Raw genomic sequence first — 27,120 nt, 5'->3', positions numbered from 1 at the left:
TCCGGAGGCTGCGTGATAAGCCTGCCTGAGGTCTTTCTCTACCTTTCTCTATCTTGCCGAATCAGAGATCAAGGCAGGCGGACGCAGAGAGGAGCCAGCCAACTTTTCATTCCCCACCTTCTACCCAAATGACCTGAGGCTCAAAAACGTTCACATCTCAGGGCTAAATTGCTGGGGAGGAGGAAAGGTTGGGTTGAATTTCCCACCTCTCCCCCAAAGTCTATCGAGATTGGTCTTTCCTGGTGCAGAAATGACGGTGCAGCCTCCGCTTTCTCACGCCATTCGGAGTACATATTTTATAAATGTACATCTGTGTCACGTGGTTTTCCTTCTGCTGAAGGGACGATGGGTTGTAAAGATGGCCTTAGGGGTCATTAGGTGAGGCTCCAAGGTTGGGGTAGCTTGAGTGAGAGAAGGAAGAGATACGTAGAGGCATCTAATGTTCAGACGTTGAGAGTTATTAAAGGATGTCCCACAGCAGTTGATGAGTTAGTGGAAGTGAAAAAATGCAGCCTAATTGGGATAAAATAATGGCTATTCTAGCAGTCTAAGAAGATAATGTGTTAGGTTTTTTAAAGAAGGGAGAATAGGTTTCAAAGGTCAAGATGCCTTGAGTTGAGGTTAATTCCTGGTAACTGTATTCAGTGGCCTTGGTACCTATTTCGTTGTATTTTGATATTTCACCATGTTTTTGCATCATGCACACCTGTACTGCAAGGAGGCGTTAGATCAGTGAATCCGTCTCCCTTTGGATGCATTTTAAGGAAATAGTGGTTCAACCTTTACATGAAATCCCGTAAACCACCATGATAATTTGTTCTATTGTTTCTGGGCTGCTCTTCCTAACATTTAACCATGGTCTGCTTCCCCACGTCTTGCTAAATGGGATAAATACCTGTTTGACTTCCCTTCAAATACTTGAAGATTGACCCCTGGTCAACCTCTAGCAGCCAAGGGTACATGAATCTGTCAAGCTCTTCAGTTTTGTGAAGGATTGATGACTTTTTCAGTATGGGACTCAAGCCGGATTCTCACAGACAGGAGGAATAAGTAGTGTAGCTAGTGGGACGTAGGTGAATGTATACATAAGACTGCTGAGTAATCTGATCACTAGAATAAAAACGTGTCTGATGTTCTTCACTTTGAAGACATGGATTCAGCACAAAGTTGTGTACCGTGTTTCATTAAACTGAAATTTTTGTAGGAAGGCTTCCATATAAACACAGCCTTTATATCTTATTGTGTATAGATCATTTTGTCACAATAAAGGCACAGAGTCATTCTGGTTGGCTAGCATAGTTTTGTGGGGAACAACTACTCAAGTTAGGATAACTGGACTGAAAAACCTATTAAGGGATTTTCACACAACCTTAGTATAATAAATGATTGCCGAAATAGAGTTATCCAAAAGGAATAGATGATAAACTAATAGATTAATACTTAGCTGCGTTTTTAGGGTTTTTTTAGTCAACATTTGTGAAGACCTGCATTAACAGTTTGCTCACTGTTTAACTCCAATGCTCTCCACGTTGTCATTTTGGAGAACGATAAAAGTTTGGGGTAAAGCGCCAGCATGCAGATATCGCAATACCTCGCCTCTAGGTTCATCTGCTGTGGCTTTAGGTGTGCAGAAATGATGTCTGGAAGACATTGTGATCTACTGAAAATAAATCTGAACCAGAAAAAATCTTCAGTGTTGAAAACTGGTCATGCTTGTAGAGTTTAAGAATTTGAAATCTTTCCCCAGTGTCTGCCACTGATGAAATGGTTCACTGCCCGCTGAATATCATGTTAAAATTTGCAAATCCAAGGTATTTCCACATAATATGGAGGGAAGGTTAAGTAGAGTCCAATGTGGAGGTGGGTGACAAAGTATATAAATAATTCTGCCCAGGAACTTGGTGGGAATAAATGTGAGCACTTGAACACCAGGAGAAGTCCAGCAGGCGTTTTAACTGCTCTCGGTAAAAAACCCACAAAAATACATGTGGACAACCTAAGCTGATCCTGCTAATGTGCTTCTGGAGGGGATGGCTTGTGCTTCCCTGGTTGTTCTTTAAAAACAAAAGAAAACACAAATCAACATCCTGCAGAAGAAAATAATGAAGTGTGTTGATAGTGATAAATGGTCCCAAATCAATCCACTACAAAATGAAGATGTCTTCATGGACATTTATGGATTATAATTTTAACATGCTGCTCTGATGCAGTGGATGGTTAATGACCCAAAGGATTTCATCCCGCAGTGGAGTGATTTAAGATGAGGGTGATGGCAATGACGACCAATGACAAGAGCAACGAGGATGATGATGGTGATCTGTTTTAGATGCTATTGGCTCTCCAAGCAGGTTGCTCTTCTTTTGGCACCCTAGTTGGATAATAAAACATCTGCAAAGCCACCACTGAGTTCAGAAAGTCCCCAGAACTCCACAGTTTGACCCAGAGCTACACAGTGTGTATATTCTCTTTCTGCACACTGTACACCAACTGGGTTAATACAGTATTCTCGGCAGATTTGCTTGCCGCTTTCCTTTCTCCTTGCACATAGAAAAGCTGGCTTCCTCATCTTCTCCAAGGCCCCCATTGACAGGTTGCCCCCATCCTTCCTTCTCTGCATAAAATCAAGCTGAAAATAACTTGAGACATTTGAAGGGCTACCGATTATACACCCCCCTCTCCGCTCCCGCCTCGTTCCCTCCTTAGTGGGTAACAAACGAGTCTCTTTACCTAATTGTTTCACAGTCCTTGATTATTTTGCAGCTACTTATTTTCAAAGACAGGGAATGTTAAATCTCTGGGTTGGCCTTCTCTTTGCTAGTGCTCAGCCTGCGGGCGCCGTTTTTCCTTTCCAAGGCCAGCTTTATGTCCAGTTCTCGGAGCTGTTTCAGGAATCCGCGGTTTGGGAGGATGCACCTGTGCTTGAGCACCTGGCCGATGGCATCAACCACGGTCATGTGCCGGTAAATCATCAGGTAGGCTAAGACCAAGGTTGCCGAGCGGCTGCGCCCCATGGCACAGTGGACTAGGATCTTGTCTGCAAACATCAAGAAACAGAGAGAGAGAGACCCCTGAGATACAGCATCAGAGACTTTTGACTTAGTGCTGACAGGCTCTTGGGCAGGACACAGATGGCCTGAGTGGGTGCAAGGATCTTGAATCTCTTAGGATCCGGTGGCAATTAGAATCCAGTGCAGTGCTCCTCACGGACTTTAAGATTCACGAGAACAAGTGCTCTTGCAATCAGTGAAATGAACAGGCAAATGGGGATAGAGTCAAGCCACATTTCAGTGGTGTAAATGATAGTCTAGGACAGGTATAGCTCATGCTTAGGGAGAGAGAGAAAGAGAAAGTGTGTGTGTGTGTGTGTGTGTGTGTGAGAGAGAGAGAGAGAGAGAGAGAGAGAGAGGAGAGAGAGAGAGAGAGATTGCATGCTGTTCTTTTAAACAATAGAAAAAATACCCTCCAAATCTGGTCTGTTTTGTGACAAATCAGGAATACGTTTCTATTTTGTCTTGTACTGTTAAATGTAAAAGACAATGATATTCTCTTTTAAGTAAATTTTCTAATCATAAAAATCAAATGGAACAATGGCAAATATTTTATTGACCATCACCTAAAAGTCACCTGGGTGTCAAAGGAAGGGGGCTTTATTTTTAAGAAGGAATAAACAGGGCCACGTGTGACTTATCCTCCTGATAGTAATACCGTAGCTTCACATACAAAGTTGCACACCATTTGACTTTTTTGACCCCCCTCCAGAAACCCCGGGTCCTACTCAAGGCTTGGAAGGTGGAACATAGGTGAAAATGAGGGGTACAACTCAACACAAGATGCTTGTGCCTGTTGTAGATTCTTCACCCAGAAGATGTCTACGGTGGGCAGTTTTTTTTAAAAAAAAACTGCTTTGTGGAAGTTTTTACGTGGGATAGTTTTGCCACCTGTTGTAACAGAAAGCCTCGGTTTTTAGCTCTCAGGAGGTTAAGGAGCTTTCCAGAGTTTGGGGCGAAGGGACTCTCCAATATTCGTACCCTGATTTATATCTGAATCGATCTTTTAAACTGAGCCCCAGGTGGGGAGGAGCTGTGTGGTTGTAGCTTTCCAAGAGTCTGGTCTGAATCATTTTCCCCCTAAGGACTCCTCAACCCAAGGAGTAAGGAACTACCAGTGCAGAGTGAACGTGCGCATCGGTCGCTTGCCAGCATGTGTGGGCTTACTGGTCTCATCCTGCAGGGCCTGGTGGATGAACTCAGCTGCGGAGTAGAAGAACTGGCTCAGATTGAAGGTGGGCAGGTCGTCTGCCTCCACTCCGTGGTACTGAATGGCCATGTCCTTGTAGTAGCCGGGCCCTGTGTCCACGTTCCGCCGTCCATCGGCTGCGTTGAGGACATGGGTGAAGCCGGCTTTCTCAAGGCTGTACCGATCAAGGGCTGTTTTCCTGCATCAAAGCAGAAAAGGCTTTTTTTGGGGGGGGGGGACAAAATACCAAAATGATAGCCACAATGATATGAGCCCCATCTTTTTTTTCCTACATGTGACCTGTTCAGAGGCGTCCAGGGCTCTGATCCCCACAGGCACAGTTACCATCCGGGTTTCTGAACCTCTCCCTCGCAAATGCCCCTGCTCTGGATGCACAGATAGTCCCCCGACTTATTTGTTTACAATTGTTCGAAGTTACAACGGCACAGGAAAAAGTCGGGACTGTTTTTACCCACTTAAAACCATTGCAGCATCCCGATGGTCACGTGATCACAATTCGGACACTTGACAACTGATTCACCTTTTTATGGCAGTTGCAGTGTCCATGGGATCGAGCGATCCCCTTTTGCGACCTTCTGACAAGCAAAGTCAGTGGAGAAGCCAGATTCACTTAACAACCACGTTACTAATTTAACAACTGCAGCGATTCGCTTAACAAGTGTGACAAGAAAGGTCATAAAATTTAACGACTGCCTCATTTACAAGAAGAAATTTTAAGTAAGTCGAGGGCCACCTGGAATGGCAAGCATGAAAACCTCTCTGATCCCCAGAGGCTTTTGGGGACAACTTACTCGTCTCCTATGTAGAGGCCGGGCCAGACTTCGTTGACGTGCGTGTATTTGGGGCTGCCTTTCCAGAACAGCCTCTCCAGATCAAAGGCTCCTGGCGTAGAATAGTCGCTGTCAGGATCGACTTTAACCGCTTTGTAAGCACTTATTTTTCCAGATTTCACAGCAGGTGAAGAAGACATTTGGTCTCAAGAGTCCCAGGCTGGCCCTTGAAAGCCCGGCTCCTGGAATAAGCAAGAAGCAAAAGGTGAGACTGGAGGGAAATATACAGGCACCTCAATCATCTGGATGGGTTAGCCCAGGGGTAGGCAACCTTGGCTCTTTTATGACTGGTGGACTTCAACTCCCAGAATTCCTGAGCCAGCCTGGCTCACTTTGGAAACCTCTCCCTTTCCCCTCAGCATGGCTGGCTCAGGAATTCTGGGAGTTGAAGTCCACCAGTCATAAAAGAGCCAAGAGCCCCTGGGTTAGCCGCTGTATTACCTGATTGTTGGAAAAGAAATTCTTGGCAACCAGAGAAAAGTTCTTTTAATGGGGAAAAAGTTGAGGGCAGGCCTTCGTTGTGATTATCAGATTACTTGAGAGACCTTCTATTAGCATCTTCAGGGCTGAATTTAATGGGGCACCTTTGGTGCACTTCCTGCTCCTTTGAGTAAACCGTTACAGAGGCGCCATCTCTGGAGCAGCCCCTGCCTTCCAGAGCGAGGTTCCCCTCGAGAAGCAGACGGGCGCCTTCTGCCGTTGTTCGGAAGAACCCCGCAGCCCCAGCTCTTCACCCAGGCCTTCGGAGAGGGAAACAGGGACCTTCGCTTCCTCGTGCTAGCTATCTTTGACCTTCTATTGATTCGATTGTAATTTGTTTGTCATGAGCCCCCCAGAGTTGTTGAGAGTTGGGGACCATGCCTGTTTCATAATTGAGTGCTCTTAACCACGGTTGGGCACAGAGTCAGCCAGATGTTTAGACTGGATTTGACACTTTTAGCCCTCTAGTGAGCTCTTTATTAATAAAGGTGTTCTTGATTAATATTGCAACTCCTTCTGTCCAGCTGAAACCCCCTCTAAGATTCCTCTTTGAGCCAAGAAAGAAGGAGCTCCCTCCATTTCGGACCCTAATCTTTGAAAGACCACCTTTGTTCTCCTCGCCTAGCAGGACCAAACTGGCCTGTTTCGTCCGGCCGGAAGAGTCAAGCGGAGGCCGCCCGGATAGAATGTCCCTCGTCTGACAGTTCAACTGGCAAAAGGACTCTCAATTCCCTCAACAGCGTACAGTACAAGGCAAAACGCAAGAACAGCTCGGCATGTCACAGCCTGGGCCTGCCAGTCCCCTTTGAGAAACTTGACAGACTGTGGAGAAACCGCCTCCTAAATTTCTCTGGACCAGAAGTTGGGCTGACTCTCCTTGACTCTCAGGCTCCGAGGCTCTCTGGATGTTCAAGGTGCTGGTGATGACCTATGAAGCCCTAAATGGCAAGGGCCCGGGATATTTGAGGGAACACCTGCTGCCGGCATCAAATGCCCTTCGTCCAGTGCGCTCCCACAGGGAGGGTCTGCTCAGGGTCCCGCCGATAAGAGATTGCCGGCGGGTGACACCCAGGGATAGGGCCTTCTCAGTGGGGGCGCCTGCCCTTTGGAACCAGCTGCCAGTGGAGCTGAGGACTGCCCCCACCCTCCGTTCTTTCCGCCGGGACCTGAAGACCTGGCTCTTCGAGCTCTCTGGCCCAGGCTGAGAATATTTTTAATTTTAATTTTAACTGGGTTTTAATTTTTTCAGGATTCTATTTAATCACTTTTAATTTGTTTTAACGTTTTGTATTGACTGTTTTTAAATGCCCTGTAAACCGCCCTGAGTCCTTCGGGAAAGGGCGGTATATAAATCTAAATAAAATAAAAATAAAAAATGTTTTTCACAGCCAGACTCAAAAGCCCGATGGCAGATTTGGGGATCTTGAGGAGAGCCCTCGAGATAGGCTGGATTTTGTGTGGGGGGGGAGGGAGCAGGGTTGTATCCTGGAGTGCCTCTGCTCCTTCCAAGGGAGCCGGTCAAGGCCTACTCTGCAGGGACGGCCTGCCGTCCAGAAACCGGCTCCCTTTGCCAGCTAGACCCAGCCGTGCAGGGAGACCAAAAGGAGTCAGACGGCAGGGTGGCTGCAGGGATGAAACCGTTTTTTTTAAGAGCACTATACACTCACAGACAGACAGACAGACAGACACACACACACACAAACCCTCGATTTTCATGACCCACCACAGTTGGACCTGCAATCTGTCATACAGTACGGCCACCACTGAGCCCCAAATTTCTGTTGCTAAGTGAGACAGTTTTGTCCCATTTTGCAACCTTTCCCATCACAGTTGTGAAATGAATCGCTGCAGATATTAAGTCAGTGACATTGTTGTTAACTGTGTCTGGCTTTTCCACTGACTTTGCTTGTCGGAAGGTCGCAAAAGGGGGTCACGTGACCCCCGGGGGAGGCTGCATCACCTTGATAAATAGGAACCAATTTCTGAGCTTCTGAAGTTTGAGCCTGTGGCCACGTTGGGTGGGGGGGGGCTGCGATTAAGTGTGAAAAACAGTCACAAGTCACATTTTTCAATGCCGTTGTAACTTTGAACTGTCACTAAACAAGCTGTTGTAAGTTGAGGCTTGCAATGATAATTTCTATTATAATAGCAATAACAAATTTTAAATAAACAGTGAAGGTCTTAACAGGAGTTATACCCTATGAGCTATCCTGTTCAGGCTGACTTAATAGAAGAAGGACGATGATTTTCAAACTGCTGTTAGTTACTAATCGTTAGGCATACCTTGGCAGAAAGGAAGAATAAATCCAGACCATAAACAACAATTATTATAGCTATTTACTAGTGTTATTTCATTTTTAAACTTCTGTTCTTTCCAAGGGGGACAGGAAAGTTTTACAGATGAACTGTATAACAAGAATAAAAACACCTGAGCAGCAATAAAATAATCTATCCTCCAATAAAATATGGGAAATTTCAAAAAGTAGGATAAAGTTGATTTTTAAATGATGCTCCTCCCTGTAAATGTTTAGGAAGGACAGACATTAATAAAAAGAGGAAGAATTAAATGGCAGAGAAGAAACACCCAGCAGTGAAAGAACACAAATGACACACTTTGAAAACTTTTTTAAAAAGGATATACGTAGTGTAATACACGAGAGCAATTTATAGATAATAATACATCCCTGCTAGGTTTATACATGAATGGCTAAAGATATTTATGTCTAGATTTAAAATCTGTTGAAATGGCAGCATGGGTTGTATTAAAGTATCATTGCTACATATGCCAAGGTGCATGGAGTGCAAACATTTATTTTTTAAAAAAGCAATGTAATCGTAGAATCTTTATAGTGAGCCAAAACCGAACTCTGATTTGGGAAAAATATGTTCTCCTTCAAACACTTAACAGGTCCTAAAATTAAAGAGCAAGCCAAAAGAGAAAAGAAAATGAAAGAATGGGTTAGTCACTCCAGCTATCCTCAACTGGATAATTCAAGCTAAATTAACATGATGGCCCAAAGATTAAATGTCTTGTTACACTTTAGTGTAACATATTCTTACCATTCAACAAGAGGACAATGATGTGAACAGTTTTTGATCCAAGTCGTAAATGGATGGAAATTTTTCAGAAACTTCAATACGGTACTATTTCTTTTCAGACAAGGCTTGGGGTTGGTTTGTTTTTTTCAAAATAGGAAGATCAGCTTAAAAGCTGAAAGTCAGAGCCCAGAGGATCAAATTCGATCAGGAAACCTATTTATTTCAAACTGTTGCGGACTGTCTTTTAGGCTGGATTCCGGTGTAAAGAAAACCCAACTCAGTGTAGTTAAATTGCAGAGTCATAAATTAAACGACAGACTAGGAGACCATTGAAAATCAAAACCAGTGTTTACATTTAAATATATTAGAACCAGGAAACTAACAAGAGACATCTGCTGAAGGATGAAGTATCGTAAAATATTAAAGAAAAGCAGGGATTGAAAATTAATTCCTTTTCACTGCAAGAGACATTGCATAGAATAATGTTCTCAAAACCATTGTTTATTTTATTTTATTTTGCAAGCTTCCTTATTCCCTGCTTTTATTTTGGGTGATCTAAGGGGGGCACGCATGCCTAATGTTCTCACCTCCTATTTTCCCCATGACAATAGGGTTTTTTTAGATTTTTTTAACCTGCCTTAGTTATTTTTTTATAAATAACTCAAAGTGGTGAACATACTAATTGTCCTTCCTCTTCCTCTTTTTTCCCAACGACAGCAACCCTGTGAGGTAGGTTGGTGTGTGTGTGTGTGTGTGTGTGTGTGTGCGTGCGTGTGTGTGTGTGTGTGTGTGTGTGTGTGTGTGTGAGAGAGAGAGAGAGAGAGAGAGAGAGAGAGAGAGAGAGAGAATGGCCCAAAGGCATTCATGTAGCCCTTCATGCTTACGGTGGACTAGAACTCACTGTCTCCTAGTGATGGGCCCAAAGGCACCCAGCTGGCCGTCTCCTATGCCCCTAAGATAGGGCTAAACTCACCATCTCTTACTTTCCCAGCCCAGCAGCTGAGCCACTACACCAGCAGAGAAGGACAACTCATGACAAAGTGTGTGTTTTACAAAGAACCAACACATCCTCAAACATGCACCTTTGGATAAGTTCTCCTAACTTTTGGGAATTACAGCTCTATTTGCCATCTTGCTATTTTGCAGAAATACCCATTTGGGTTTTTCCCAAAAGAATTTTTAAAATCAAACTTGATTTCTACCTGACTCTCTCACACCCTTGAATCACCTGGAGTTACAGGTATGGCTAGTCCTTGCTTAGCTGGTCCTCGCTTTCTGCTTTCCGCTCCTTCCACTGCCTTACACAGAGATGCTGCCTCAGAGCTGAGGCCCTTTTATTCCCTGGCTTCTCTGGAGTAAATCTAAGAAGCAGAGAAACCAAGGAGGCCTCACCCTAAAGGAAAATGCCCAATTAAACTCACTGCTGTGTTACAAAAAGCAGAATTAAAGACTGATAATCCAGACAGGAAGGAGATGTTTTGTCAATGGAGTCTTATGACTAATTGTGATAGTTGTGGGATGTGCCTCCAAGTCTCAACATATTTTTTTTTTAAAAAAAATAAGGTGTGAGGACCAGGAGGATATTTCTAATGAAAGGTAAAATTGGGGGTACAGCCTGGTCCCCGTAAACCTGGTTGCTGACATTTCTCTAAGGATCATCTTCCTTTTCTACACTATAACCTAAGAGAAACACAACAGTTTTCATTCCTTGTTGTCACCGGATACTAATACAGACTTTTGATATTTTGATTTACTGGGGGGGGACATGATAGCCGTATTCCAATATCTGAGGGGCTGCCCCAAAGAAGAGGAGAATCAAGCTGTTCTCCAAAGCACCTGAAGGCAGGACAAGAAACAATGGAGGGAAACTCATCAAGGAGAGAAACAACTTAGAACTAAGGAGAAATTTCCTGACAGTGAGGAGCAGAAGTTGCCTTCAGAAGTTGTGGGTGCTCCATCACTGGAGTCTGTGGAGATTCTCAGTCATCCAGGTCATCCCAGAGATGCTTTTTCATGAGGCAACTGGACTTTTCCCCCCCTCTTTGAAGTCATTTAGCTTCTCATCCAAGAAGCATCTGCAGCTGAAGAGTGGAAGAAGCTTCTTGGATGAGAAGTGAACGTCTTCAGAAAGAAGAAAAAAAATCCAGTTGCCTTGTGAAAAAGCACCTTTGGGACGTTCAACATTGGAGGGTTTTAAAGAAGAGACTGGACAGCCATTTTTCTGGAATGGTCTAGAGTCTCCTGCTTGAGCAGGGGTTGGACTAGAAGACCTCCAAGGTCCCTTTCAGCTCTATTCCAATTGATTGATTTCCATCCCAATCTTGCAGTGAAATCTGTTGGGATTTTCACGAGCATTTCCTTCCTTGTTTAGAAAGTATAACGCATTCTTAAAGAGAAATGAGGGGACTACCTCCCCCCTTTAATTATTGCTTAAAGCCATTATGGGCAGATCTGCCGATGACAACATCTATGTGAAAGAGGAAGGAAGGCTGGAAGCTGGAAACGATTCAGCAGCTCCCCACCAGCTTTGCACAGTGCGATGTTTTGTGCTCAGAGCATAACAAGCAATTATAATCTATCGTTACCTTAATTGCAACAAACACTTCAGCTATTATTTCTTGTACTAGTGGAAGATGAGCTGTTCCCTTCAGTGGTCCTCTCCTCCCTAAATTAGTCTTTGTAACAGGAATGAAAATACAATTAGCACTGACACAATTTCTTTCCCACGGGAGTCAAGGCATCTGTGGAGATCAAAATGGTGTCCGTGACAATAGGGTCAAAGCTCCACCCATTGCACGGAATAAAGGAGTGGCGCTTTTGATCTCCTGGATGTGACCGCCATCTTGGCTCCCCTGTTCCTTTCCTGTGGCTGGACAGAAGGAAATAAATTGGGGATGGTAGTGTTGGAAAGGAGCTGTCCACTTCCGTCATGTCTTTGACACAGGAGGGGAAACACAAGCAAGCCTCGTATCTCACAGAAAACATAGCTCTGATCATCTACCCAATCTCCACTTTCCTTTGATTGCAGGAAGAGTAGGACAATGACATTGGTAGAGTTTGCTTTGCACAGAAGTCTTGAACTTTGATGGTTGATCAGACTTGTAGGGATGGCTAAAGCTCTACAGGTGATCCCTTTTCATGCCAGGGCATCATCTGAATATCTGCCCATTTTCTTCTCGGATAATTCTCTCTGCCCAGATTAGCCTTCTCCAGGGCCTAGGAGAAGTCTCTTGCTTCTCCATATCAAATAATAGTGCCCATTACGAAAGCCAGACTAATGACTAAAGATGGGTGGACTTCAACTCCCAGAATCCCCCCAGCCATCCATGCCGGTTGAGAGATTCTGGAATCTGCAGTCCACCCATCTTAAAGCTGCCAAGGTTGAGAAACATTAGTTTAGGACAGGCGTCTTCAAACTCGGCCCTTTTGTGACTCATGGCTGGCTGAGGAATTCTGGGAGTCATAAAAGGGCCGAGTTTGAAGACCCCTGGTTTAGGACTTTGGGAGATGTTCCTCTGGATGAAATAATTTTGGAAAGAACCAGCTTCGTAGGCTCCTCACTGCTTCTTCACCAATGCAAGATGAAAAAAGCAAGAGCAGAAGAGGAAAAAGCTACAGGGACAAGATGTGTCTTTTCCTCTCCTGAAAAACAAAGCCAGAAGGCATTTTTACCTAAAGTTGCTGCAACTGCGTATTGTATCCTATTGTGGGATTATTAAACTGTGCATTGTACACCCCAAAGCATTTTGGCATTCATAACCAAATTTGTCAGACATTTTAATTGTCTTTCTGTTGCAAAACCTAACCTGGGCAAAGCACTGAAAACACTGTCCAGTTTCTTTCTTATTAATTAATTCCTTCAAGTTTCCCCCCCCATATTTTACATTTTGGAACCTGGAACCGCGTGTGATAAAGGAAAGGAAAGAAGCGCTAAATAATTTGGCGAGTCAGGCTGTCCATGTCCTATGAAGGGGAGGTTGGTAACTTTCTGTCAGTTCCAAAAATCAGCTTGTGAATGTATTCGGTCTTCAATTAGAGAGAAGGGAATGTGCAAAATGTTTGCTTTGCTTTTATTTATTTATTTATTATTTAAATTTATATACCGCCCTATTATTCCCGTAGGACTCAGGGCGGTTTACAGGGAAAATTAAAATACATAGTATACAAAATTAAAATCAATTAAAACTGTTAATTAAATTACTGTCCCTGAAGGTTAAACTAAAAAACCCAATTAAAATTAAATTAAATTAAAACCCCTCAGTCTGGGCCAAACAGCTCAAAGAACCAGGTTTTCAAGTCCCGGCGAAATGAGCGAAGGTCGGGGGGGGAGTTTAAAACTCCAGGCGTGCCTATCAAGTCGGCTCTGGAGTCCACAGGTGAAAAGCAAAATGGGTTGCCAAGTTGCCATCCTTTCAAAAGGCTGGAGAGATTTCAAATTGGATATTTTGCAGATCCCCATGGCCGCTCTGAGGAAACGTCGTGGCTTTCTTCTGACCCGATCTTTATGAGGAACTGGGGGAAAAAGAATTTGGCTTGCGTTTGGACTGGGGGTGGGGAAGTGCCTCTGATCAAAGGATGCAACGCATGGAAAAGCTGGGTACAAATTATTTCAGGGACTGGGGTGGCCCTGGCATAAATCTCTCACGAAAATCAGGACATCCGTGCAGAAATTAGAAAGGGGAGGAAGAGGAGGAGTTGAGAGGGAGAACTAAAAACTCTGACTGGCTCGATTCTTGCCTGATTCATTGGAGAACATTATAAATGTACATCTTTCTATTCCTTAAAAATGTTCCTCTGCTGTTCTCGGGCGTTATGAAGGTTAGTTTCCTGGCAAGATAAAACTGTTTTCGAACCAACCCAGGCCAGACCGTCCTTCTCTCAGACGGAACAAGCGAAGCCTTTTGATTTGCAGCGTCTTTCTGTCCGCTATCTGTTTTCCAGGACACGTTTATTTCTTCGGGAGGGAATGGGTTGCATTTGCTCTTGGCTATCAGCACAAGGAACTAATACGAAAAGTGCCTCGGTGGGTGTTATGTATGCAGGCGCCTGCATAGCAACAGCCACCAGGGGGCGTTGGCCTGAACAGTTTTTGGCGGGAAACCCAGTTTCGGCGGGAAACCTAGGGCCAACCCCATTGGCTGTCCGCTTACCTGGCTAGGTATTTAAGGAGGCCAGGTAACCCTCATTCCCTAGTGGGCCATACCCTCCAATAAAGAGCTGAACTCACACTCTGGCTGGCATCTCTTCCTTGCGTCGGACCCACTACACAATAATGGGGATCGCTAGGCTGACCACCTTACGATTTGCCAGAGGGGCTGATACACGCAACCCTTTTATAGAAGAAGTTAGTTAAAGGTGAAACATTGCTTAAAGAAAGAAAACAAGGATGGAGGGAGAAGTAACAGAAAAACTATAGCTAGAGATGACACACATGCACACACACAGAGACACAGACACACACACACAGACACACACACACACACACACACACACCCCAAACCGGTTTAAAGCCTGCTCAGCAATACGTTGACTCTGAACTATGCAAAAGTGCAGCCGATAGGATGGAACAGGGTTCATATTTTGGAATGTCAGATGACCTCATTTTATTCCCTGCAAATGATTATCCAATGTCTCTCTGGAGCTTGCATTAAAATGGTTTTAAAAAGTCCCCCTGCCTCGTGGCTAGGAGAGGCGGGTTGGCTTACCTGCAAGCTGCTCCAGGAGGACTGGTGGACAACGTGGATCTTCAGAGAGTGAAGGGACGACAAAGGGAATCTTACCAACTTTGAAACTGGCATCTATTTTTAGTGCAGGATTTGCTGACTGACCTTGCGTGGATATCACTGCAAGGGAAGAATCTTTACATCTGCTACTAAAACTATTCCCTGATGTGACCTGAAACCGTTTTGGCCATGACAGTCAGCAATTAGGCTGCAGAAGCAGACCGTGACACTAGACGGATGGAGTGAAGGGTCCCCCGGTGTCTAAAAGGGCATCCAGGCATGGAACCGACGCCTCGCCAGCCTCTTGAAACGGAAGCTCCGATCTGGGGGTTTCCCGGAAGCAGCCTTGGTCGTGACCGTGCAGTTCCCAGCAACAGACAGCCACGGTTGGGTCAACTAACCCTGATTTATTTCTGGCTAAGCAGATCTATCTGGGTTTCCTTCCTTAGCAGAAATTGGAAGTGGATTCAAAACAATCCGGCAGCATCTGCTTGAGAATGGCAGAAGTCATGGAGGTACAGCAAACAAGTATATTTTCTTCTCTAACTATAATCAAGAGAAGTGATTACGGTGAAGCTATCATTTGATAATTGCTTAAGACACAAAGATAATAGTAAAGAAAGAGCACCAGTAACACAAGTAACATTTCAAAGCAAGCTATACTAATGGTTTTACTCAAGGGAAGCTGACAGCAGTACTGAATGGAGAGGAATGAATGGAGAATGTCCAATGAATTGTGTAATATGATCCGTATTAAATACAGAAAGTAGGTGTCATTTTTCCAAAACTGAACTGAACCCAGAAAAAAAAATGTAAGTATGGAAAGTCCTGCCATTAAACCTCCTGGGGTCTAATCAGCCAGGACCTTCTTAGTGAGGGAAGGTTTCTCAAAGGCCTCGGTCATTAGATGAGGAATCAGGGCTGAATGTCTCAAGGGATCCACAAAGAATGATCTTTGCTTTTGTTATTATTTCTCAGATTTATTTCCCATCTTCTCCAGGGCTTCTTCCAAGCCCTCTCCAACCTCTTTCCGTGGCAATCATCTTAAGAGGTGAGTTAGGCTGAGAAAGGGCGATGCACCCCCAACACAGTGTCCGTGGCTGAAGATGGACTTGAACAGAATCGCCCTGCTCCTAATCCAAAAACTTGGCTGCTGTGATAGTGTCTGTATTGATTATATGTCATTTAAGATAATCCTTCAGCACAGCCCCATTTACTCTGGTTAGAGACATGGAGGAACCCAATCAACTGGGGTAGATTGGAGAGTTCCAACCACAGAGAAATCCATAACAGGACAAAGGACTAGGATTCCTCTTTCCATCAAAAGGAGAAGAGGATGAAGCTGGTGGACTTGCACTTAGTTTTTTTTAAAAAATGCATTAAGGTGTAGGGGAAGAACAGGCAGAGCTAGCTAGATGATAGATAGATAGATAGATAGATAGATAGATAGATAGATAGATAGATAGATAGATAGATAGATAGATAGATAGATAGATAGATAGATGGATGGATGGATGGATGGATGGATGGATGGATGGATGGATGGATGGATGGATGGATGGATAGATGGATAGATGGATAGATGGATAGATGGATAGATGGATAGATGGATAGATAGATGGATAGATAGATGGATAAGCATTAACAGCCATTGTGCCTAACAGTGATCAACGACCCAACTTCAATGAATTTATTGAGTCTCCTTTTAAAACTCTCTAAATGAGTAACCATCATCATATCTGAAGACAGTGGAACCTTTTCTAGTTTTCCCAGAACATGGACTACTCCTGTTCCCTATAAAAATGTTTTAAATTAAAATCAAACCCACATGTGAAAAAACAGCAATCTAAAGAAGTTGTTTTTATTTTGCAGCCCAGCCCGTTCTGGAATGAATTCGTCTTCCAAGGTGTCTGGACACAGGAAATACTAATCAACTGAGAATGTATTGGGATACAAAGCTTTTTAGTTTTCATCAGCCTGTGGACTACACACACACACACACACACACACACACACACACACAGAGAGAGAGAGAGAGAGAGAGAGAGAGAGAGAGAGAGAGAGAGACGTCTTTTAAAATTATATTGGAAGTGTTGATAAAACATTTTTTTTTCTTGAACTCCTTCCCATCTTTGTTGGTGTCAAGTGTTGGAGACAGTGGAACTGCATGTTCTGAAGAATTTATTGTTCTGAATTATAAAAAGTACCCATTTTCACAGTTTTAGCATATTTATTATAGAGATATCTTTTAAGCTCCAGATGATTTGTATGAAAACATTTTACTTTTTCCCCCTTTTTTGTTTTGTGGTAATAATTTCTCGAGTGTCTTGAATATTAAAATGCAGTGCATGATGTTGTTTATCTCTTCCTGTCAAAATCATATCGACTCCTTTTGTCTTTCTAGAATGAAACCAAATGTTCCCAAATTTATCTTGGCTCCTAGAATACATTATTCAGATGGAAGAATGCTACTTATTGCCGTAAGAACTCTCTATCTCTCTTTGTTCTTTGGACTTCCAATGACTTTTTAAAGGGAGCAGAGTGGTTATTACGCTGCATCCGAGTTCATACATTCTAAATTTTGTTGCCAATGGTTGAAATGCTGCTGCCAAGTTTTTACTGAGAGAACAAAGGGAAAAATATTTGCGTCTCAGGGACTTTTGCAAATAATCCTGTACAATAGCAGCAGAAGGATGTGGATATCAGCAGCGTACAAATTCATCATCACTTCTCTTTTCTAACTATCCGTTGCTCCCCAAAGACTCACACAACTGATTCATTCAGTTAAAAAGTTTCATCCTATTTTCCTAGTTTTGTACACTTTCCTAAGCAGCTGATAATAAGTGAAACCAAGGCATGAGAGCAATTTATTCTAAAATGTGTAATAATAAGCTAATAATATACAATGTGCTATGTAGGTATGCATTATATGTAATATAAATAATATGTAATATAGTAATCTCAGCACCATTGTACCACATCTTTAAAAAATCCTGGAATATCAGGGAATTACCCGAGGATTGGATAAGAGCTGATGTGGTTCCCATCTTCAAAAAAAGGAAGAAAAAAACCACCTAGACCCAGGAAATTACAGAGCAATCAGCCTAACATCAATACCTGGAAGATACTTTGAAAAAATAATCAAAAAACAGATCTGTGAACATCTGGAAACTAATAAAGTTATAACTAAAAGCCCGCATGGCTTTATTAAAAACAGATCTTGCCAAACCAATCTTATTTTCTTCTTTGATAGAGTGACTAAACTCGTAGATCAGCAAAATGCTGTGTAGACATAGTATACTTAGACTTCAGCAAGGCATTCGACAAAGTAGACTACAACCTACTTCTTAGTAAACGAGAAAAATGTGGGATGAATAGCACCACCACCAGATGGATTTGTAACTGGCTGACAAACCAGGACAAGAAACAATGGATGGAAACGAATCAAGGAGAGAAGCAACCTGGAACTGAGAAATTTCCTAGCAGTGAGGACAACCAACCAGAGGAACAGAAGTTGCCTCCAGAAGTTGTGGGTGTTTCATCACTGGAGGTTTTTAAGAAGAGACTGGACAGCCAGTTGTTGGAATGGTGTATGGTTTCCTGGTTGAGCAGGGGGCTGGACTAGAAGACCTCCAAGGTCCTTTCCAGCGCTATTCTGATGGACTGACCACCCTTAAAAACATAACTCATCATGCTGGCGTTAACTGGTTGCAGAGAAGCAAGAGAAATTGTTGAAGTGTGTGTGGAGGGAGATGGGTTAGGAACAAGACAGGCATACTGACTGACTGTTATGTTGAATAGATGACACAGAGAGAGAGAGAAAGAGAGAGAGAGAGACCGTGAAGTTTATAAATTTGATTGCAAAATTATTTTTAGCACCATTGTAAATGCAAACAGTTACTGTCTGTGGTTGTCAGTAAACGAGGACTCCCTGTAGCACAATGCAAACACCACAACAGTAATACAAAATGGGATGAGATTTGATCACAGAGAGGAGTCCATTATTAAGAAAAGGACTTAGCAATTGAATATTCGTCCTTGCAAAATACAAACAGAACGAAGTGTGACTATTGTTTAAAAGTAAAACAAAGAAGAAACACTTTTTTCTACGCTTGAATTCATGCCAACCAAAGCACTGGGACCTATTTTTTCAGATGTTTGTGGTCCCACGCCAATCAAAACACAGAATGAGAAGAACAATTTTGTAAGTTCATAGATTCAAAGCACACTGGCACACCCCCCCCCTTCAGTGGCAGGGTTGAAGTGTTTGAGAAATTCAGACTGTATTATGCTTAGACAGAAAGCAAATTCAGTAACAACCAAAATACCTCAATGAATAAGTGAAAAGCTTAAGGTCTAATAACAAAGACGGATCAGGAATTTGAACATTATTTGAATAACAGGCATAAAACATGAAAAAAGGATAAATCATTGCATTGAACAAAACGTGGTAGCGGGGGGAGCAAAGCTATTAAGCATGAGAAGGACGGCGTCTTCTTGATGCAAGGTTTCTAAATGATTTCTGGAGAGAACTACTTTAACACAGGCACTTATCTGCAAAATCATTTAGCAATAAAAAAATGTACATAAAGCCCCAGGTTGAGTTATGGTGTGGGAGGAAACCTAATTTGTCACACTGAAAGGTTCCTGGATGCAAAGTTGATGCATAACTAAAGAAAAAGAGAATAAATTAAACCCAGTTAGAACTAATGCTGGGCTATCAGACTGAGACAAAAAAAAATACAGGGTTTTGGATTTAAACATGAAATTAAAGACACACATAATGTTGCCCATTTTAATGAAAAAGAAAGGAGATAATTGAGCTGCCCTATCTAGGAGTTAGTAGAAACCATCTGGGTTTTTCCAGGAGCATCTGCACCTCCTCAGAGGAATCCCAAACGGAAGCATAAAATATTAATATTAATGGAAATGATGACAGTGGACAGTTGGAAAGAGTTAATGGAAGGGGATCTGGGGACCCGACACAGCTCTGGGTTCAGAAGAGGCTGCTGAGACACCATCACACCCAGTTCCAGACTTGACATTAAGACAATCTCGATTATCAAGGAAGGAATATGTTGTATGGTTAATGCAAAGGATGGGCCTGGCCCCAAAACACAGAGTGGAGGATGGGGACGGCCGTCAGCCGAGCCCCAGAAATGAAGAAATGGGATACTTTCCCACAAGCCAAACACAGAATCTAACCAGAGCTTTTTTCCTGATAGAACGCTCAGAACGGAGTTCTGGCACCTTTTTTGGATGGAACCTTGTAGGGAAGGCAAGGCGGGTTGTATGACGTGTGTGAGTTCCGGCACCTTTTTCTTTGACAAAAAAAGCACTGAATAGAACCACCAAAGAGGAAAAAAAAATTCCCAAATTGTCTTCAGATCCAGCTGGTTCTTGACTTACATTTGTACTGGAGCCTACCGTTAGGATCACAAATTGCAATGGTTGTTAAGGGAGGCACCCATAGGATTGCCCCGTTGAACAACATAATAGGAAATTAGTTGATTGCCTCAATATGTGGGCAGTCATTTCAATCTAGATATACCCTGGTATTTGTACAAAATGATGAACTGAAAAACGAGTGCAAATTTTCCATGATGGCAGCAATTAAAAGTACCGTGCTGTGCTTGATGCTCTCTGATTGTTTATGTTCCATTACCCAACTAGGTAACGTCTTCAGGCCTAATGAGTGTAGGGTTTGATCCTTGTTTATATATACTAACTTGCCCTGCCATATAGGGCCCATGTAGTAGAATAGAAGTTAGCTCGCTATAAAAACAGGGAACAAACCCCACGATTGCTAGCCCCGATGATTTACCTGGCTGGAAACATCTGCAAGAAATCAACCAAGCTCAGGCAGCATCAAGGACTGCACAGTTCAACCTTGAACTACAAATAGTCTTTTCTATTGATGCTAAAAGTACTGTTTGAAACTGCCACAGAGTTCTAAAAAATAGCATCAGCAGGGCCCAGAGATGGCCATGTGCAAATAATGGCTCTGGGTTTAATTTTTGTTTTTTTAAAACAAACCCGAAATAGGGTTCTTGTTGTAAGTACGTGTGGCTCAGTCTTCTTCACATGCTGGCATCTGTGAAACTATATAGTTGGGGCTGCTGATGCTTTGAGGTGGCTCAAGAAATGACAATAGGGATCTAAAAATAATTATGACACGCAACAATTAAGTCATGGCCAGAAGGATGGCAGCAATAATAACATTGCAATTATAAAATAAGTGACAATTGAGGAGAGAGAAGATGCAATGAAAAGACATTTTGTTACTCATGAATGAAGCAGATGTTCGATGAACGTGTGTTAGAATTAGCAAGGAGCAGCCAGTCCCTTGAGGAAATAATTCCTAGCTGGGGGGCACTAGAAATGCATTAAAAAAAACTATTTCCCCATCTAAAAAAAACACCTAAAGTAATGTTGTGCGTTATATTTTTAGTACTTTCCAGATACAAGTACATTGGCTATATCTGAAAAGAAAAAAATTGCCAGGACGTCAGGAAAGTTGAACGTGGAAATCATTTCTTCGGCAAAGGATCCGGGAAGATGTTTGCTAAAATCAGAAAAATGCACCTCTAATATAATCATAAATAATTTTCACTCCTGATTCAAACCATAATTGTTTTTGAAATTTTCGTTATTTGGAGGGGTTGTGAATAGAAGGAAAAATTTGGGGATGGAGCTTTGAATTCTATCCTATGAAGTAAAGCCAATTACTTGTTTTAAAAAGCAACCTGAAAATACCTCACGTATTAACTACTTATAACAATTCCTGGAGTTTGGATCCAGTAGCTGAGATTGTGCAGAGCTGAACAATTTTTGAATAGGACACATAAATTGTCCTGTATATATATTTATTATTACCACTAACATAAGTAAATAAACATTAGATAAATGACTATTTATTTATTATATTTGCCCTATACAAACAGAGCCAGTGTAGTCTAGTGGCTAAAGCATCGGACTAGAAAGTGGGGTATCGTGAGTTCAAATCCTGCCTTAGCCATGAAAGTCGGGTGGGTGACTTTTTCAGTTCCCTGAGTAGAAAAAATGATTAGAGTTGCTTAAGTGGGGTGTTCTTAAATTGTGAAAAGGGTGTTTTTAGAGATGGTGCTGAGACTCAGAGGGCCAGGAGGCAGGGCCTTGTTCATGCGAAGAAAATCAGAAAAAGAGCAAAAACAACAGTGGTGATTCCATTTATTCTGTTGATTGCTAGGCAGTGAGGCCAGGGTGCCCTTGAAAATACACTCATGTTCTACACAACCAAGGAGTAGCTTTCAGGACCCGGAAAGAACGAACTCAGAGTTACAAAACTTTCCTACTTTGCTAAACTGCACAGCTTGATGGCCAAAAATGGTGAGACTGTAATCAAGAAGGGTTCATACTATAAGCTCCTCTGGATGCAGTTGGGAGGCTTGTAAACCATATGTCTGCCTTTGACAGCACGCACCGATGAATTTGTACGATTTGACAGCTTCGCGGAGAATGAGCGGGTGAATGCCTTGGCATCTAGACAAGCTTCCCTTGTTGAGATGCAGAGTCCCAGATGGCGAAGAGAACCACATGGATGGCCATCCAAACAGACCCTTCCTGAGAATCCAGGGTGGGCCCAATCCAGCTTCTTTGCATTCTTCTCTTCACGATCTTGGGAGAACCACGCAAAAGAAAATAACTCAAAACTTCAATTTTGTAACTTATATCTCAAGAAAAAAAATTAAAAAGACTTGTGTTTGAGTGTAAGTGACAAGCTTAACACAATCAGCACCAAAATTCAAAATTTCGGAGAGTTCCCAGGGCCCAGGACTCCAGCAACTAAGTGTGAACCGGGTTCATTTTTAATTTTCTACAATCCTTGGATCTTACTCCAAGGCATGATGGGAAAATTAAATGGCAGCCTACAATGATCCAGCTTTTAAATTCACCATGCAATCTTGCTGCCTGGCCCCCAAAATTCATCAGGAAGGTTACAGGGTGCCTGGCTACCGAGACAGATTTCCCCACCCCAACAATCTGCATTAATCTGAAACTCATTACAGATGAACTGGCTAAAAAAACACATACAGCAATTGAAGATTAGAAGGAGAACGGCAGTAAAAATGATAAACTTCATCTTGTGTTTTCAGATGTTTGATTTTTAAGGCAATGTTAGAGGAAGTATTTGCCTTTTATAAACAAGGCAGGCGTGGGTCAGAAGCTCAGGGATAATTTGATCCAAAATGCAATTGAAATGATATTAGGAACATCCCCGTTTTTAAACTATTTCCTCTTTTTAAAAAAATATTTACTTTCAGTCTACCTATCATCACGGTTCCTAGAGAGTGTATAAATGCCAAAAAAATGAGTAATAACGGAAAAGAAAAGATTTAAAGGTTTAGAAAAATTGAAACACCAGCGTTGGTTAAGAAAGGTATGTTTCGAAAGCCAGGGTCTACCATCATCAATTTTTCTGCTGCTTCCATTGTTTATCCCTGACCTGGGGAAAGCTGTTGATGAATGAAGCTCTTCAGAGCTGAAGGCAGCGGGACATGCCCGGGGAGAAAGAGAGCATCAGTATATCTCAGGATGGGAGCCAGGATGGGTAGTGGTTAAAGCACCAGGGTAGAAATCAGGAGACTATAGGATCAAGTCCTAGATGAAGAAGAAGAGGAGGTCAACCGATTCTCCAAAGCGCGCGAAGGCAGGACAAGAAGCAACGGATGGAAACTAATCAAAGAGAGAAGCAACCTGGAACTAAGGAGGAATTTCCTGACAGCGAGAATAATTCATCAGCGGAACCACCTGACTCCAGAAACGATGAATGCTCCAACACTGGAGGGTTTTAAGAAGAGACTGGACAGCCACTGGTCTGAAATGGCATAGGGTCTCCTGCTTGAGCACGGGGTTGGACTAGAAGACCTCCACGGTCCCTTCCAACTCTGTTATTTTGTTATGAGGCACATATCCAGCTGGGTGATCTGGCTCCAGTTGCTTTCTCTCGGTCTTAGAAGGCCACTTCTGGGGAAAACAAACTTGCCAAGAATACTGCCAGGTCTTGCCCAGGCAGTCACCAGGAATCAACCCTGACTCCAAGGGAGAAACCAACACACACCTACACAAAAACGTCAGGTAATTTGGATCAAGTAGGGCTTCCCAGAATCCGCAAGGCCTTCAGCAGCTCTCCAGAGCATTCCAAGCACTTCCCCGGCAGAATCTCAGTCATCCTTGCTTAATCCACGTAAGTCACCCGGGAATCTCAACAGGTGTTGGGAGGAAGCCTGCCCTGCTGGTGAGTCGCCTCTGCATGCCAGACGGACTCTGCAGCTGGCACTCCTGAAGCCCATCCAAAGATTCCTCTGCCTTTTCTTCTCACTGTGACACAAAGATGCCTATTTTAAAGTACGTTGCCTCATCTCTGGTCCATTGAAAAAACATCTTAAAGTTATGTATAGTTTAGTTGTGTTTAGTTGTCTAAAAGCTTCTGGGACAATACGATCTGTCCAGCTTAGTTACAGAATAGAGTTGGAAGGGATCTTGGAGGTCTTCTAGTCCAACCCCCCCTACTCAAGCAGAAGACCCTAGACCAGGGGTGTCAAACTTGCAATGTCACGTGACGTGTCACGACGTATCGCAACTTTTTCCCCATTGCTGGCAATGGGGTGGGCACAGTTTTGGTGTGATGCATCCGGCCCGTGGACCGCAAGTTTGACACCCCTGCCCTAGATCATTCCGGGCTGCTGCTGGTATGCGTGTGCTCACACACCTTCAAGTTGCAGCCTCAACCCTACGTGGCCCTTCTGTGGCCCTGAGCCACAGGAGAGAAGAAACAGCTGGCCTCTGCAGGGGTGTCGGTGCAGGCTCCGTGTGAGCTCCTTCTGTGCACGGGTTTAGTGCCGTGTTGAAAAAGTGCTCGACCTGGAATTAAAAGAATACACACTACAGTTCTCTGTGTGAGTCAGCATCAGGCCCTTAGTTCGTGGTGGCCAGCTTAAATTAGGAAGGAAAGTTGGTGTCAATATCCAGCTTGAGAATCCAAATAAAACTGCAGGTTCGTTACGTTTCTGAAAATCTTACTGTTTATTTACACGGCAGGGTAATGTCGAAGCAAAACTAACTCTGAGGTTCCCAGACACCAATTCATAGAGAATTAAACAATAATTTCCCCAGCCAAACCCGCAACCAGGCTGGCTGCGGAATTCTGGGAGCTGAAGTCCACACGTCTTAACCACTGAATTAGCGAGAACCACTGAACCACTGAATTAGCGAATAACATGGTGTCCCATCCAGCCCGCCTCCTCAAGGTGTGCCATTTTATTCCACAGGAAGTTGTTTCACAATCCAGATTTGACCCTCTTGCTCTGCCTGTAATGGCACAAGCCAGCTTTCCTAACAGCCAGCAGGCTGAGCCATTGCAATCAGTAGGCAACGCGCAAAACTGCGCTGGATAAATTTGCCAGCCAATTTGCCACGACGCACTCATTACCTGGTGATTATCGGAGTGACTTAACACAGCTGGCTTCCTCCAGGCCTGACAGGGCAGTTTGGGAAAAACGATATAAAACTCTGGGAAGAGTTTTTGCAAAAATCTATGCAGCCTGGGGGACATTAGTGGGGTGCAAAGTCATACTGACCTTATCCAGAGCGTGTAAAGTTTTAAGAGAAAGGTTTGTAGGCAGAGTATGCTTCCTGTTCTATTCTAGGGTAGCTTTTTCCTGACTGCAAACACGGTTTCTTAATGGGTACAAAGTCAATTTGGAACCGTTGCCAGACCAGGCAGGGGCTGCTTTGCCACTTAGGGGATTTCTGAAGTCTGCAGTATAAATTTTGCTTTTTTTGCAGCCCACTGCTGGCTGCAGTGTGAATATTAAGCGATGCCCTCCAGGACTAGCGGTGATTATAGCACAATCAAGGTCTGTGCACCAATTACTGGCTTAATCACCGGGAGAGCAAATGGAGTTGGAAAGATCACGCGTGTCCTGTAATTTTGGCTCAGAGCCAGGCTCTCCAACCTTTGAAACACGGAAATGACAGCTGCACCTTTCTTTCGTATCGCACGTCTCCAGTGAAGTTGTGGCTTCTTTTTGCTGTGATTCTTGGCCGGGCTTCCACTCGCATGGCGCCAGCTCCCAGCCCAGCTTCCCTCCCACCCTGCTGATCTTACGCAACCTGCCCCCGTGGGTCTGCTGCAGACCGTCTTTCTCTTATTGAATACAGGGAGTCTTCAACTTATGACCCAACTGATCCCAAAGCTTCCACTGCTAAGCAGGGCAGTTTTTACATGAGCCTTGTTCCATTTTGTGACCTTTTTTGCCACACTGGTTAAGCAAATCCCTGCGGTTCTTAAGTGAATCATAAGGTTGTTAAGCAAATCTGGCCTCCTCCCTTCACTTGGCTTGTCGGAAGAGAGTTGGGAAGGTCATGAAAAGTGATCACGTGACCCCAGGAAGGTGCAACTGTCGCAAGTTCCTAAGGCTGTGTGGACGTTGCAATGGCCATAAGTGTGAGGACCAGCCACAAGTCACTTTTTTCAGTGCCACTGTAAGTTTGAACAGTCACTAAATGAATGTTTGTAAGTCAAGGACTACCTCTATGCTAAAAAAATATATAATGGACAAATTGATCAAACTAAACTGTAACTTAGTTTAATCTACTCTGATGTCCAGCTCAAGAACTTCCTTCCTTCCTTCCTTCCTTCCTTCCTTCCTTCCTTCCTTCCTTCCTTCCTTCCTTCCTTCCTTCCTTTCTTTTTCTTTCTTTTCTCTCTCTCTCTCTCTCTCTCTCTCTCTCTCTTTCTTTCTTTCTCTTTCTGACTTTTTCCTTCCTTCCTCCCTTCTTTCCTTTCCTTCCCAATATCCAACAATAACCTCTGTTGTTATGCAGATTGGTCTTTCTTTCAGCATCAGAATTAGGACCGGGTTTTTCCCCCCATTATCATCAAGTGAGCCCAACCAGGTTGGAAATCCATGGCTAGAGGCTGAACAATTAAAACTTTAAAACTAACTAGCAGAGCGGTAACTTTTGTTGTTGATGCTTAGAGATCAAAACTTAAAAAAAAAATGTGACTCCATCAGCCTGTGCTAAACAAAGGAGGAAATGTTGCCTTCGCGGTCTCTGTGTTTCTGGGTGTGTGTTTAGTCTTGTGGTGGGACTCATGCGGTCTTAAGAGGATGAAAAATTCCTGCCTCCCCCTCCTTCCCTGCTGGGGATAATCGAGCACACCTGGACCGGAGCAGGTGAGGGGAGCTTGATCCAGGCTGCCTTAAGTGCTGGAGTTGAATTATTTATGCCCTTGGCTGGGCTGGGGAGGCTTTGCCGGCAGAAGAGAGGCGAGGCCATAAATCAGCCAAGCCAGGAGCCAAGTTAGCGGAGAACAGAGCCCCAGCACTTATTTAAGTTGCAGGACCCAGAAGGCGAAGAACGAGCTCAGCCGGGAACGAAAGAGGGGACAGGGAGAAGCCGACAGCCACAGGCCTGAAACCGGGGCCGGGCCAGGACGGTTCTGGAGCGAGAGCGGAGGGCCCGAGGTCTCCAAGCACTGAACGGACGGGGCTCACAATAAAGCTGCCTTGCTCCTCTTCGGCCCGTGATATGAAAGGCACAACATCCCAGCCCCATGGGACACCCCCTGGGGGACGTGCACGGGGCCGTTGGGCCGAGGGAAGAAGAGGGCGCTCTTTTTCTGGGGTGCCCCTTCTTTAATTTGCCAGGCATTTCTTGGGGCTGCTAACCAATAAAAGGAAGACTGTTGGGAGACTGTGTGAAACTGGGGATCTGAGTGTCCAGGAGAACCTCAGAACTCGGGA

The 27,120-nt window shown here is 43.6% G+C and overlaps 1 protein-coding gene across 1 annotated transcript; it reads right to left on the bottom strand.

The window, feature by feature from the left end:
* Positions 1–102: 102 nt before the first annotated feature.
* On the bottom strand, positions 103–14,427 carry DUSP29 (dual specificity phosphatase 29). The gene is made up of 4 exons (XM_083364281.1): positions 14,312–14,427; positions 5,049–5,269; positions 4,215–4,435; positions 103–3,034 (listed from the first exon to the last, which is right to left on the bottom strand). Exons 2-4 carry the CDS (start codon positions 5,225–5,227, stop codon positions 2,787–2,789), a joined length of 648 nt encoding a protein of 215 aa, XP_083220407.1. The 5' UTR covers positions 5,228–5,269; positions 14,312–14,427; the 3' UTR covers positions 103–2,786.
* Between the last annotated feature and the right edge of the window lie 12,693 nt (positions 14,428–27,120).

The sequence above is a fragment of the Vipera ursinii genome, assembly GCF_947247035.1.
Source record: "Vipera ursinii genome assembly, chromosome: 5".
NCBI classification, from domain to species: Eukaryota; Metazoa; Chordata; class Lepidosauria; order Squamata; family Viperidae; genus Vipera; species Vipera ursinii.
This window is presented reverse-complemented; position numbering and strand designations above follow the sequence as displayed.

Bases quoted from the DNA above. Each gene is read 5' to 3' on its own strand.
- DUSP29 (XM_083364281.1), bottom strand. From the start codon at position 5,227: ATGTCTTCTTCACCTGCTGTGAAATCTGGAAAAATAAGTGCTTACAAA. The intron at 4,436-5,048 runs GTAAGTTGTCCC...GCTTTGATGCAG, and splicing joins GGCCTCTACATAGGAGACGA to GAAAACAGCCCTTGATCGGT. The intron at 3,035-4,214 runs GTAAGCCCACAC...TGATGTTTGCAG, and splicing joins GGCCCTGCAGGATGAGACCA to ACAAGATCCTAGTCCACTGT.